This window comes from Bos javanicus, chromosome 22, assembly GCF_032452875.1.
Source record: "Bos javanicus breed banteng chromosome 22, ARS-OSU_banteng_1.0, whole genome shotgun sequence".
In the NCBI taxonomy this organism is placed as follows: Eukaryota; Metazoa; Chordata; class Mammalia; order Artiodactyla; family Bovidae; genus Bos; species Bos javanicus.
Window position 1 is genome coordinate 59281616 of NC_083889.1, and position 14537 is coordinate 59296152.

Here is a 14537-nt window from a genome sequence, read left to right on the forward strand (position 1 = left end):
CAGCTGCATGGCTGCCCGAGCCCAGGCCTGGAGGAAAAGATGGGGCGAAGACAGACGGTCTTTGTTCTCGGTACATTTTATTGGCATCACGTTCGTCTCTTACAGAAGAACCTGGCCCACACCCTGGGACGCAGGCCCTTGGAGGGGAGCTCTGTGAAGCAGGCTACAGTGCAGGGGGTGGGGGTGGCCCCGCCAGGAAGCGGGGGCTCAGGGGCTCCACTGGGGAGTCGGGGGGCGGGGGAAGGTGTGCTCACGGAGGACGCCACACCCCAAGAGGAGCGCCTTCTAGAACAAAGGTACCGTCGCTAGGACAGGTCTGGGAGGCCTCCTCTCCCTCTTGGATGTGGATGCGAATCTAACAGGGGAGTTTTAAAGTGTGGAGCAGGAAAGAAAAAAAGGGAAAATGAGAGTTTTAATTCGTGAAACAGCTGTTTCTCCATTGCACACAGCAAAGTATTATGCAAATGGCCTCTTGGAAAATTTAGGTGCAGAGGGAGCTGGACAGTCTCCCCTGGAGAGGTGCAAAGCGTTTGGCTCTGAAGTCTTGATAAAAGGCGTAATGATTCTCGTGTCTACTGTACAGAATACTGCCTCCTGCTGCGCTTCTCACCTCGAGATGCTGAACACGCTGCGGTCCAGACCAGGTTCAGCCCTCGGTCTCTACGCCTGCATCACAGGACTTACACACGTAACCCAAGAATTTCTTACACTGATTTATACATTTTAATTGGTTGCATATATTAACATGTACTATAAGATTCTTTTCTACGAAGCATTACATAATAAATGGATACTGTAAAAAGATCTGATTAGTTAAAAGTAACAAGCATTAACAGGTACATACAAAACTCAGCCTGATCAGACTGGGTGTGAGCCTGTGATGGAGCGCAGGGCACCAGCCTTCCCACATGGTGGCCTTCACAGGAGGGGGTGGGTAAAAAGACCACAAGACGGTTAAAAAAATCAGAACTAATTAGACACAGATTAACTGTAAACAGTTCTCTCTCCAGTGGACAAAAGGAAAAGCTTCCAGCGCAGACTCCACCCCAGGCGGGTGAGCGCAGCCGGCAGTGCTGCTGCCGTGGAGCCCGCGGGGCGGGCGCTGGGCCTGTGGGGCGTGTGCGGGGGTCGGCGGTGTGCTGGGCTCTCCGGGCAGCTGGGCGAGAGATGACTGTCTGTGTGGAGGAGGGGCTCGTGGAAGAAGGCCTGTACGTGTGTTCTCGGTCGCGAAGGACTGTGCGCTCTGCTCTCTGCCTCTTCAGCAACTGCAGCCCTCGGCCGAGGGCTTGGTGCGGTCGTTCTTGTCCAGTTTGATGGGCTCGGGGAACTCGTTGTACAGCTCCACCTCCGTTTCCTGGGCAGGGAGAGAAGTGGTGACTGCGGGCCAGGGGCGGGTACGCGTCCCGCGGCGTAGGGGAGCGGGCCCCGCAGCGGAGGGGCCAGGCGGGCGACGAGGGACGCTGCGGGGCAGGGGCAGGAGGGATAGGCTGACGCCCTCCGCCCGCATGTGCCCGCTCTGGGACCTTCTGCCAGCGCCTGACGAAGGCAGGGTCTGGGGCCCCGGCCCTCACACACGCCGCGAGCTCGCCCCGCGCGTCTCTCTTGGACCCAGGTCTGTCTGCCATCTCTTCCAGGCCTTCAGGAGAGCTTGCCCCCAAGGCTGCACACGCCGGGCCCGCCCAGGACAACTCCCTCACTGTGGGGCCCACAGGACAGGGACTGGGGTCACTTCACGGGGACTGGGGCTGAATTAACATGTTTCCAGCAAGGGGCAGCTTCCTACTTCCTAGGGAAAAAATTCACCTGTCCCTTAGACATGAAGCACCCGCGGGTCGAGGTCCTCTGGGGAAACCACTCTGTTCACAGGTGCTGTACAAGCGACCGCGCCCAGGACTACCTGTATTTTAAGGAGGTCCTCTCCCTGAGAAGTGAGCATGTGCGCGTGTGGCCTGGTCTGCTCACTGGTCAGCGCCATCAGGACCTTCCCGGCCCAGAGGCGAGCCGGCTCCAGCAGTGGCGGCCTGTCCCGCCCGCTGCTCCCAGCCCTGACCAGCGCTCATCTGCTTTCTGTCTTAACGGAGGCCTCAGCAGAGATCGGACTTGCTGGCCCCTCGACTGCAGACTGTGGCCCCGAAACCGACAGGAAATAAAAGTGTGTCCGTGAGCCATGCGGTCTGTGGAGTCTGTCAGGGGCCCGGTGCTGGCTGACACAGCTGTCGTGCGGTTCAGTTAGAACCTCAGGAAGGTTTATTTTTTGCGGGGTGGGTGGTGGGGAGAGGACGAGGGAGGAAAAGGTTGCACCTGGAGTGAAAGTCTTAGTTTAAATGGATAACGAACCAAACACAGCCGAGGAGGAGGACACCACCAGCGAGGGCAGAGGCTGCGCAGGGAGCATGCGGACTGCAGGCAGGCCGACGTGGGGAGGGCCCGATGCAGGCAGCGTGCGCCCCACAGAGGGAAAGGCACACCCACCGGCAGGTTCCTCACTGTGGCCAGATGGGCTGAGAAAAAGGCCCGCCACACACAGCTCACCCCCCACCTCCGTGCACGGCTGAGGCCCGGGCGAGGGCCCCTCTGCAGAGTGTGGGCACTGTGCTGGGGGCGCCACCGCGGTGCCGGGACCGAGGGTCACCACTGTCCCCAGGGACAGCCGGGGGCCACCTTACCAGTCGGACAGTCTTACTCCCGCAACTCCAGCTCTAGGGGCAAGAGTGTTCAGGGAGGAAAGCACTGCCCTGCCGCTGTGGGGCCAGAAGAGCCTTCACCTGGCACATGCCAACAAGATGCCACTGGTATTTGGGGGGAGGGGGAACATTTGAATAAACACAGAGAAAACGCAGGAAAACCTTACCTAAGGAAGACGATTCCTAGAGCCTTTTGGGTTAACCTTTATGAGGATCGTTTAGGATAATTCCAAAAGTTGGTACACCTCACTGAATCTTCACAAACGCCCTGGAAGCAGGCAATCTCACTGTACAGCTCAGATAGGATTTAAAAACTAGACCAGATCCCAAGACGGGCAGCAGAGCTGGGCTTCAAACTCAAATGTACCCTCAAACGGGAGGAGCGTGCCGAGCAGGGCAGCCCCACACGAGGCGGCCTCAGTGGCCCTGTGGAGCTGACCTAAGGACGGCGGGACAGGGCTGCTCTCAAAGGCCCGCCACCGCCTCTGGCTGCACATAGAGCCTGCGGGGAGAGGTGCAGGCCGAGGCGGCCAGGCTGGGGCTCCGGACCCGGAGGCGCTGATGGCTGCACAGAGAGCCCGCGGGGAGAGGTGCAGGCCAAGGGTCCGAAACCGGAGGCGCCGATGCTGCAGACACCAACCTGCTTGAGCGCGTTCCGGGCAATCGTCTGGAAGGCCTGCTCCACGTTGATGGCCTCCTTGGCGCTGGTCTCGAAGTAGGGAATGTTGTTTTTGCTGTAGCACCAGGCCTGTGCCCGCTTGGTGGCCACCTGAAGGGAGAGGCAGGGCGCAGGTGCCAGGAAGAGCAGGAATCCCACCGGAAGAACCCCGGGCTGGCCACCACCCACCAGCCCCGCGCCAGCTAAGCACAGTACAGCTGGGCTTTCCCCTCAGCCCGCAACCCTGAGCTGCACTTGGAAGCAGCTTGTGAAGGGAGGCGGCGGCCAGCCCGGGAGGAAGTGCCTGCCGCTCCTGGGGCCGCAGGGTCCCCCGGCCCAGGACAGGCCTGGGAGCTTGGTCTCCAGGTCTACAGCCCCTCCTGTGACTGCTCAGCACACCTGCCTGGGCCCCTGGCCTGATACACCCAGGCCCCAGAGCCCCCAACCCAGCCACGTCCTGTTTCCTCACTCCCCACCCAAGCCTGTTTTCAGGAACGAGACAAGAACCAATTCACTTAGGAAACGAGTGACTGGTCAAAAATAAACTCAGCTAAACTTAAGAATAACTTTGTCTACAGTCCCCAGAGAAATGCTATTGGAAAGGAAGCCAGAGCAGTTTTACTCAAAGCCCAAAGCACCTCCCGACCCGTGGGATCTGGGGGGGCCCCGCAGCTTAAGGATGACAGCTGAGGGCAACTGAACCCTCCTCCCGGGTCAGAGGCAGAGGCGCCCACAAGCCCGAGTCATGGCCGTGCGGGTGGTGTGGGGATCTCAAGGGGCCTCCTGGGCCCCAGTCCCCAAGGGCAGCCGGCCTGGAGATGGTGCCCCTGTGCACCCCCAGAGCCACGAGGCGCTCAGCACAGACCCTCCACGTGCACAGGGCACCTCAGAGCAGGAGGCCCAGGCGAGAGAGCAGGGCGCTGGGCAGGCCCTCTGGGGCCCCGCGGCCCTGACCTCCGCCCAGGGGTGTCCTCAGCTCAGCAGTGCGTGAGCCAGACCAAGGGTAAGTCTGCCCCACAGCCTGGAGACTAAGGTCCCACAGGGCCTAGAGGTCAATCCCGGACCGGACCCAGGAGGGCTGGCAGGGGGCCGCTCCACAGGGCGCTCCAACCCCACACACCCTCCCCGCTCTGCTCCTGGGGAGCCAGGCGCCACCCCAGGGCGACCAGGTGCCCCCCCGTTAACTGTACCCTTCCCCTGCAGGAATCACACACAGACAGAAAGATGGGGTGAACCTCGGGGCACGTGGTTCTTTACCAGTCAAACCTGAACACTGGCGCCACCCCCTTTAAAAGGCAGCCCCCCACCAAGGACCCCGCCATCGCCAGCACGCACCTGTCTGTTTTCGAGGTCAATCTTGTTTCCCAGCACGACAAAGGGGAAGTTCTCGGGGTCCCGGGGACTGGCCTGGATGAGAAACTCGTCTCTCCAGCTGTCAAGGGTCTTGAACGTGTTGGGGGCGGTCACGTCGAACACCAGGACGCAGCAGTCGGCGCCTCTGTAGAAGGCCACGCCCAGGGACTGGAACCGCTCCTGTCCCGCCGTGTCCCAAATCTGCCCAAGACACACCGTCACTCCTGGGGGCGCAGCCCTGGACGGGGCGCTGGGGACGGCAGGGCTACCCCGAGACTAGCACCTCAGGACTTAGGGAGTGTGTGGAGCACGCTGACCGACAGCAGCTGGGTGCATGTGCCCGAAGCCCAGGGACCCAAGCCTGGGTCCTGATCCAGGTGGAGGTCACACAGGGAGGTACGTAAGGAAAAGCTACACCGAAAACCTAGGCGTTCCGCACTTGGGGAGCTCCCCGCAGGGAGCGTCTACTCAGGGCACGTTTACTTTATTTGGCCACACCGTGAGTCTGGCAGGATTGTAGTTCCCCAGCCAGGGACTGAACCAGGGCCTCAGCAGTGAAAGCACAAGCCCTAACTACTAGGCCAGCACGGGACCCCCGAGTCGTACGTTTCTTTACATCTACGTATTTTACTGTATGTAACATTCACCTTAAAACACCCTTCTTTTTATCATATCTCAAGAGACAAAGAAAAGCGCTGTGTGAGGAGGGGAAGGGGAGGGAGAGAACAATGAAGGCAAAGGCGGGGAGGACTCGGCACGGAGGGCAGGTGCTGACCGAGGGCACAGCGGCACCCGGCTCTCAGAGCTTCTGACCACGCGCTGCCCCGCCGGGATGCAGGCCGCACCTCCTGGATGCCCCAGACCCCAGCAGGGCCCGGGTGGCCGGGAGGGACGACCAGTGTCCCCAGGACAGGCCCCAGTGCCGGGGCAGAAGGCACGCAGTTACCTCCAGCTGACAGCAGTCGCCACCTGCTGGACCCTCTGTCTGTCTGTCTGCAGGAAGCACTTAGCTTCAGGACGGCACGAGACTGAACATCCTCACAGCCCAAGTAAAAACTACGTCCACAGCGCCGGCCAGGACTCAAGGGCTGGGCTTTAGGTCACACGGAGTGTGGGCTGAGCCACCCATCTCATCTAACGAACCAGCCTCTGCAGGAGGCGGCCCAGCCTCCGTGCAGCCGGCCTGGCCTCCTGAGACCCGTTGCACTGGCCAACACGCCAACCTGCTGGCACCACACGGACGGCCGGGTCAGGGAGGACGGCCTCCTGCACAAAACCGGACCAGTGTCCGCCCGGAGAGAGCGAGCCCACACGAGGACAGCCCAGCGGCACAGGGCGCGTTAGGGGACTCCTGTTTCTGTCACACCAGCAAGCTGCAATAGCGTTGCGGACCTTCCCCCCTGCCTAGAGTGCGGCTCTGAGGCTTTCTGCACCGAGTTGAGGGAGGCGCACCCTCCTCGCAGCCGGGCACCTCGAGGGCAGAGCAGCCTGCCCAGAGAACAAGCGGCAGCCGCCGGACCCACTGCAGCCTCGAGCAGCCTCACCGCTGCGCTTCCTAGTCATTCTTGTTCCTCTCGCTGCTTTCAAGTTTATCTCGAATGGATTTTTCTTTCAATGTGGTTTTTCCAGTCTTCTCCTTGGAATGTGGGCTCCCCTGAATCCGTGGATTTGTACCACATCTACCATGAAAACTTCCTAGCAAATACTCATCTTTGACCTTCTCGCTCTTCAGAGACGATGAAAAGTCTGCGCTGCTCACCGAGTCCTGTTTCTGCCTTTTCTCCCTTCCCGTCACTCTCCTACCTTTCGGCCCTCATCTGCTGTATCCCATCTGCTAAACACTCTCTAATTTCTAATTCTGGGTTAACGTGCTTCATTTTCAGCAACCCTACTGACCCATGCCACCTGCTTAGCTTCTCTGCAGATAGACAAGATGGCTTTATTTCTTTCAATACAAAAACCACTCTGAACCGCCAGGGAGGTTTCCATTGGTCTCCACTGTGTTGCCCTTTGTGAATCCTCTCTCTTTTTTTGGCATGCTGCTGAAGGCGCATAAAAATAGGGGAGGATTCCTTAAGACCTGGAATGAGGATGCCTTTGTCCGGAGATGGTGTTTTCATTTACTTCCAGTCTTTTAAGCTGGATGCAGAAGCCTGAGCACCAGCCTTCTGTTTCAACCCGAGGACCACATTTTCTTTCGCACTGTTTCCAGACTGCTCAGTGCCCTGGGTTCTCAGCGGGTGCACTGATTTCAGAAACTCTTAAGATCTGAGCTGTGGGGCTTCATCAGACTGGCGCCGAGCCGGGAGGGGCTGGGCCTCCCTTCTGCAAGCCCTCGTGGCTATTAGAACCACCGCTGTCTGTCTGCTCCTGCTCTGGGACGCGGGGGTCTCCAGGCAGCATCTGAGCCCAGGACCTGAACGTAGCCCTCGGCCGCAAGGCCAAGAGCTCACCTGTCCACCTGCTGTTCCTGCACCCATCTCCTCTCCCCAAGTGCTCTGAGGATTCTGCTTTCTGGCATTCCAGTTTTCTTTGAGGTGATCTGCTCGGCTCAATCCTAAAGCTCACTGTTCCCTTACTGAGTTTAACCTGAGATTGGCCTGTGCAGTCTGTCTCCGTTTTCTCGGCTGCCCACATCCCATCTCTCAGGGGCCCTCTTCCTCACAGTCTCCATCCCTCGTCCAAAAGCCTCCGGTCTCTGAGCACTTTCTGTGGCACACTACTTCCTCAAGGGCTCATCTTCTGACCGGAAATTGTGCATCTCCCAACAGGGTGGTCTTATCTTTGTCCTCACCAGGAGTGGCAGAGGTTTATGTCAGATCCTGCAGACAAAGCTCTCCGTGCCCTGCGGACCAGAGACGTGCACAGCGAGACGGGGTGTCCCCCACCAGGGGCAGGGCAGCAGAGCCCCAACCTGCACCCCACAGGCCAGCTGTAGCCCTTCCGGGGACTGAGGCCTGGGGTCCCGTTTCCACACCTCCAAGGCCCCAGGAGCCCTGTGTGTCTGTGTCCAATGGGGTCTCAGTTTCGGAGCCCACCCTGTGTAGGCCACTCTTGTCCTGAGGATGGGCAGAACGCCAGGCCCTGCTGTGAACCCACGCACCACCGCGGCAGGAGCCCAAGCTTGCCACCAGCTCCCGCTGTCTGCACCGCTGTCCAGAAGTCCTTTCCCTCGAGCGTGGCTTCCTCAGGCCTCAGTCGCACGCACACAGGGGCCTCGCCGACTACAACGCCGTGTCTGTCTCAGGTGTGCCGCCCTGGGTTTGTATGTTCATGTCACACGAGCTCCGCCACAACATCCAGCGCTTACAATTCTGCCACCTGGAGAGCACCCACCCCCTACCACCTGTTTACCGCACAACTGGAGGTCTGCACCTTGGAACCTGCCCACTCCCGCATGCCGCTGCGTGTCTGACGCGGTGGGCGGGAGCCACGACGGCCCCACCTGGAGGAGCGCGTGCCCCGGGAGCACGGGACACGCTCCCACCACAGCCTGTACTGTCCAGACGTCTCAGGGAGCGGGGTGTTGGCCAGGACCACACGGCGTGGCTTCCCCTGGGCAGCACTCAGGGCAGAGAACAGGCTCAAGCGCTGTGGAGGCAGCGGCTCCCACACACCACAGCTGGGCCAAAAGCTGGGGCTTCGGGATGCCCGACGCTGGGGCGGAAGGGCCTGGCGAGCAGAGCCCTGAGTGAGCACACGAGGCTGGCGGGAGCTTAGCTCCTTCCCAGGGATCAGGCCCACGCCCTACAGTGGACGCGTGGTCAGAACCACTGGACCGCCAGGGAAGCCCCAGAACGTGAAGCCTCCTAAGGAGCCACGTGAAGGAATCGTGTTTATCCCAGGTGTTGAAAGGGAAGCCCCTGAAATCAGATTAAGGTGCTACGTGAAGAAGCCAGACCGGCTGAACAGAAACACAACTCAAAGCGCCACGGAAAGCGCAGATCAGAAGCCAGGAAGGCCACTGTGACGGCCGCCGGAAGGACCCGGGCGAGAGAAAAGGGTTTTTCCGCCTGAAGCACAGGCAAGGCTGCTGAGAGGGGCGCGACTCACACATTTTGGAGACGCAAGTCAGGACCTGTAAGCTGCCAACTTTATAGCAAAAAACTGACCAAAACAACAAAACCCAGGGAGGCCAGCTAAATTCGAACTTTGGGGAAAAAAGGAAAATTGCTGGTGTGCCTCGCGGTGCTGAGGACGCCCTCGGTGTCCCATGCTGTATCTGGCAGGCCGCTGGAAGCGAGCTGCCCATGAACACAACCCTGAGATCTGAAAGGGAGGGCGGCGCCAAGACAGAGGCAGGCACTCAGACCGGACGACCGGGCTGGGCCGGCAGAGGGGAGGCGCTCACCTGCATGGTCACTAGTCTGTCATCCACCATCACCTCCTTCGTCAGGAAGTCGGCCCCGATTGTGGCTTTGTACTGGTTACTAAACTTCTTGTTCACGTACTGGTTCATGAGTGAGGTCTTCCCGACTCTGAAATTGGAGAAAAACCACAATAAGTCAGGCAGGTTGGCACTGCACACCAACTCCGACGTGTGCAGTCTGGAAGGACTGTCTGTCTCGCAGGAGAACAAGGCCTGCCCCTCCCAGTGGGGCGAGGCCTCCAGGTCACCCAGTGCTGATGCGCGCTCACCCGGGACGGACATGGGCTACTGGCGGGGTCAGGTCCAGAGAAGCGCTTCTAAGCTCTGGTGCAGCCGGCAGAGCCTCGTGTTTCCATTTCTCTCCTTAAAAGGAGGCCGGCCAACGCTCTCCTTCTAAAAGAAGCTCCAGCAGGAAGACCCCTCCACTTGTCCCCAAGTGTCTCTGCCGTCTTGGGTCTCTCCGTTTGGTGGTACCGGTTATTCAGTCCGAGAGAGTAGTGGCCAGAGGAAGCCCCTGGCTCCCAGCAGACATTCACACAGGCAGCCAGTCTGCTGCCGTTGGCTTAGTTGCTAAGTCGTGTCCGACTCCTGTGACCCCATGGACTGTAGCCCGCCAGGCTCCTCTGTCCGTGGCATTTTCCAGGCAAGAATTACTAGAGTGGATAGCCATTTCCTTCTCCAGAGGATCTTCCTGACCCAGGAACCCAACCCGGGTCTCCTGCATTGCAGGCAGATTCTTTACCGACTGAGCTATGGGGGAAGCCCAAACCAAGTTTAAAATCTGAAGCAGAAAAAGCACCAATATTCCGCCAAATCGGAGTCCACCAAAGCAGGCTCCCCAGAGGTGTGTTTCAGTAAGAGAACTCAGCAAGAGACTGGGGCGACTCTTCGGGTGACGAGGCAGCAGGACAGGCAGGTAACACCTTCCTTTCCACACAGGCGAACACTCGCTCCACCCGCAGAGGACCTGGGAGCACAGCCCAGGGCCGTGCTCCCCACCCGGGCAGCTGCGCCCGAATCTCCAGCGGAACACACAGGAAGTCTGTCTTCAGGCAAGTCTGCGTAACGGGCCGAAAAGCAGCACTTTCAATCCTGACAGTGGAGCAGAGGAACCGGAGCGCGCGAGCGCGGGAGGAGGTCCAGGGAGAGCGGAGATGGACGGAGCGTGTGTGTGGAGGCATGGATGCCAGCCAGCGCGGGTCCGCGGCTCGCGGCGGACGCTCACTTTTAAAGGCTTCTCAGGTGATTAAGGAAGCCAGCCAGGGTAGGAAAATCAGTGCCTTTAAAAAAAACTTCGGCATAAAAGGCACACTTGCATTATTACACGATTTTTAAAAGCATGTCGCCTCCAGTCTAAGCTTTCAAGGGTCACTTCAGATGCCAAGTCCAAAGCCTCAGCCGCGCCGCCTCGAGTCTTCCCAGCGATCACAGAGCTAGTCAGTTACTTGGTCAGTGGAGACGCAGGCCCAGCCAGAGGCGGGTGCGGGCACGCCTCACTTTCAGGCGCTCTGCAGAAACTGCCTTCCGCTTGCGTTTTCTCTTTCTTGCAGACTGCATGTCTGTGGCAGCCCTGTGCCAAGCTAGTCAGGTGGTACCACTTTCCCAGTGACGTTTGCTCCCTTCATGTCTGTGTCACCTTTTGATAATTCTCGCAGTAGTTATAACTCCCATCATTACTCTGTTATGATCTGTGATCAGTGATCTTTGATGTTACTACTGCAAAAACATGAAGACTCACTGAAGGGTCAGGGGATGGTTAGCATTTTCCGGCAGTAAATTACTTTTAAAGTGCAGTATGTACGATGCTCTTCAGACACACGGTTACTGCACACGTAAGTGGTGACAGCATAGTGCGAACACGACTCTCCTACGCCCCGGAAACCAGAAAGCTCACGCGGCTCGCTTCACCGCGACACTGACGCTGCGCAGGTGGTCTGTAAGCGCCTGCAGTGTCTCGGAGCTCTGCCTGTGCCACACGCGTGCCCCAAACCTCCAGCATGGGCATGGCACGCTGCCCATGGCAGCAAATCCACGTGAAAACTCTCCTCCCTCCTCTCACCAGCTAGGAAAAAGGAATCGCGTCAAAGTATCACTGAGTTCAAACAGCCACCATTTTCTCCAAACTGGGGACCAAGGGCCCCACGGCAGGGAGACCCGGCCCCACGGAGACCAGCGTGAGAGCACCACCAGGGTGCCCGCTCACGTGCAGGGACACTCACCCAGAGTCTCCCAGGATGATCACCTTCAGCAGCACTTTCTTCCTCGAGGTCATCCTTCAAGCTGGAAGGAAGGAGAAGGCACGTGAGCAGGACGGAACTGCCGAGGGGAGCCCCTCTCTTGGCACATGCACTGATGCGGCCTGGGAGCTCCGCGCCCCAGCCTTCCGGACGGCTCTCCGCTGCACCCGGGGCCTGGATGGAGCGCAGGCTCAGCACGGGACCCGGGCCAGGAGCACGTCAGGGAGCACCCGGAGGAGCCTGCAGGAGTGCGCGCCGCCGGGACGCTGGGGCGGCGTGGGTGAGCCTGAGTGCTGCTCACAGAGGCCTCCTCGCGGTGAGCCCTTCGTCCACCGTGGAGCAGTCTGCCTCTCCCCACCGCTGTCTACCCCTGTCGCCGCCCATCCGTCTCCGGAGCAGGGACCCCGCATGCAGCTGGAGGCCGCGGACAACCTCACAGCTGGCCCTCGGCACCCGCGGTCCTGCCTCTGCGGCTCAACCACGTGGGCTGTGCAGTCTGCATTCTCTAAAAAACCCTCACGGGTGTCCCTGGTGGGCCAGGGGTTAAGAATCCACCAGCCAGTGGAGGGGGCACAGTTCCCATCCCTGGCCCAGGAAGATCCCATGTGCGGTGGAGCAACTGAGCCCCGAGCCACAACCCAGGAGCTGCGACCACTGCGCCCAGAGCTGAGCTCCGCCCTGGGGAAGAGCCTGTGCGGCGATGAGGCCCAGCAGAGCCAGAAACCCTCCTGCAAGTGGCCGCGCGGACTTGACGTTTTAATGTGTGACATTCGTCTCTCTTTTCCTAACAATTTCTGTCCAGACCATTTTATTCTCTATCCCCAGTGCCCAGTACAGAGTTATCAAATACTGGCAGCAACAGCGTTTGACTCTGCAGCTCGAGACCATCTTTCCCCAGAAAGCCCTTCAGGAAGTCTTCCGGAGCCTGGACCAGACAGCATGGAAAAGGCCCCGCTGACGCTCAACCCCCTGCCTCAGCCTGACCCCGGATCACTTTCCTTATGGGCACAGGCCTTGTGGTCCTCAGGAGTTCCTCAGAGGCCTTCAGGGGGAGAGCGGTGGCAGGAGGGCAGCGGTTCTGATCCTGGACCGGTGTCGGGGCCGCACGTGAGGACCGCGAGGAGCACCCCTCGGCACTGACCCCCTGGGAGGGCTGAGGCTGCCGCCGCCTCCAGAGGCAGCAGCGTCCTCAGAAAGGACCCCATGCCTTCTGGGGACCCCGAGCCCTGGCCCCTCCTCAGGAGACACCGGAAAGGCCGGATGGAGACGACCAGGAACCAGCAGGGGCGGCGTCCACCTCCCACCGTCAGTGGAGCAGGGACCTCGGGGCTTACACGGGACCGAGCGGGAGGGTGTGGTGTCCTTCCAGTCTGGGAAGACAAGATGCTCCAGATGGGGCCTGAGCAAAGCTGCCTTTGGTCTCTGCTTCACCTGCCTGGCTTCCTGAAGGCTGAGGCTGACGGCACTGCCTGCCACAGGGCCGTGACTCAAGAAGGGGATTCCTGGCCCCACACTCCCCAGCGCTGTGACCTCGGACGCGCCGGCCAACCCCTCTGCTGGGAGAAGGAGAAACAGCTCTTAGGTCGGAGGAAGGGTGTCAGGCGTGGATGAGAAAAACGCACAGGACAGTGATGAGAGCCCAGGCAGCGCTCAGTGAATGCCGGTGTGCTGGTTCCAACCTGCACCGAGTGCAGAGCCGAGTACACAGCGGAGTCCAGAAGGCAGCGAGCGCGGCAGGAACTCAGAGCCGGCCACTGCGCACCCCGTTTCCAGACGCTGGCTGCCAGCTGTGCTCCACGAAAGGAAACGGCAAGGGCTAGAACGGCCAGTGCCTGCAGGGCAGGGTTAGAGGGAGGGCCCCGTGCCCCTGAAAGCAAGGCTCTCCGCAGCTCTGCTCAGTGTGGGGATGGGAGGCAAACTGGAGGTGGTGAGCAGGCCCCACAGCCAAGCCCGGGGCAGGCTGTCTCAACCCCCCAGTTCCTTCTACACAGCACCCACCCGTGCTAGTCAGGAGTGGGACTAGACGAGTCACGCCAGGCCTGCTTCCTGTAGCGTTTTCTCCATCACATCCAGGCTGGCGTTGGCTTTTCCTACCTGCAGTGAGAGGTTCAGCCCCAGCATCTCCAAACACCCATGAGACCGCCAGCCCTGCCGGCCTCCCGAGGGACTGCCTTGACCAAAGTTGAAGCGTCTCACCAGGAGGTCTGAGGCTGAATAGGGGCCGAGATCAGAGTGTGATGGCTGGGACACGCTTCAGATGCAAAGGACAGGTTAAGGAAAGGACTGAAAAGATGACTTTGCAAAGAAATACACCGATTCTCAGAGTTCAGTAAGTTTCACTTCGCATCAAGCGCTCTTTCCTAACATCAGAAAGACAACATAAGAAGCACGCCCCACCCTCGCTGCCCCCAAGACAGCTCACGTTCCCTCCTCTCGGTTCTGCTCACAGGTGGCAGGCGGCCCCGAGTGCCTTTCCTCCCTGCACACCCCATCACAGGCCTGGGGACCCACCTGAGGCGCGTCCGGGAGGCCCCTCCAAGCTCGTGTGGCCCTGCACACAGGCCGGAACTGTCTCTCCCATAGTACTGGTCAGCCACTGTCTCAGTGTCTGGTATTTCTCTGACTGCACTAAGCATTTAAACAGTCGTTCCTACCTTCTGTTTGACATACCAAAACTCTAGGGAAAACAGTGCCCTAGACAATACCTCTGAGCTTCCACCCATGGGGTCCTTTTCTGGGACACTGCAATGCCCGCTGGGTGGAGGTCTTGTAGGCGCTCAGGCTCCTGAGACCCTTGCCAGCCACACGGAGCTGAGGACCAATGGCCAGTTCACACAGCAGGCAGCCCAGGCACAGGGAAGCGGCCTGGCCTCAACACCTCGACTCTGAGAGCCCTCATTCCTGGGGGCTCCCCACAAGAGACACGTCCAGCACAGGAGCCACTGTGCTCCATGAAGCCCAAGGCTGGGGGCCCATCGGGTACGCCCAGCCCCTCCCCACCCATCAGATGCCATCACGAAGCCAGACACATGACCACAAGCAAGCTTCCCACAACAGAGGCGCTCATGTGCCTTCAACAGGGTTCCCAGGCAAAGGGGTAGGAAGTCAATGAAAGGTCAAATTCTTACTCAGGGGAAAGGTTTCTGTCCATCTTAACCCAAGATGTTTAAGAATGGGATTACTGAGATTAAGAATGGGATTAACTGTTTAAGAATGGGATTACTGAGTCAAAAGTA

The 14537-nt window shown here is 59.6% G+C and overlaps 1 protein-coding gene across 4 annotated transcripts in view; it reads right to left on the minus strand.

The window, feature by feature from the left end:
• Positions 1–14537, minus strand: part of RAB7A (RAB7A, member RAS oncogene family) — a 63415-nt gene that overhangs the window by 17516 nt on the left and 31362 nt on the right. For 2 of the 4 annotated variants that reach the window (XM_061397287.1, XM_061397288.1), the window contains exons 2-6: positions 11284–11344; positions 9047–9173; positions 4678–4896; positions 3325–3453; positions 59–1354 (exon numbers count right to left, since the gene is read on the minus strand). In XM_061397287.1, the coding sequence (XP_061253271.1) occupies positions 1259–1354; positions 3325–3453; positions 4678–4896; positions 9047–9173; positions 11284–11336 (624 nt within the window). In that variant the 5' untranslated portion in view covers positions 11337–11344 and the 3' untranslated portion in view covers positions 59–1258. Of the gene's footprint in view, positions 1–58; positions 1355–3324; positions 3454–4677; positions 4897–9046; positions 9174–11283; positions 11345–12635; positions 13093–14537 lie in introns of those variants that run through there. The other 2 variants (XM_061397286.1, XM_061397285.1) reach the window with 2 other exon arrangements.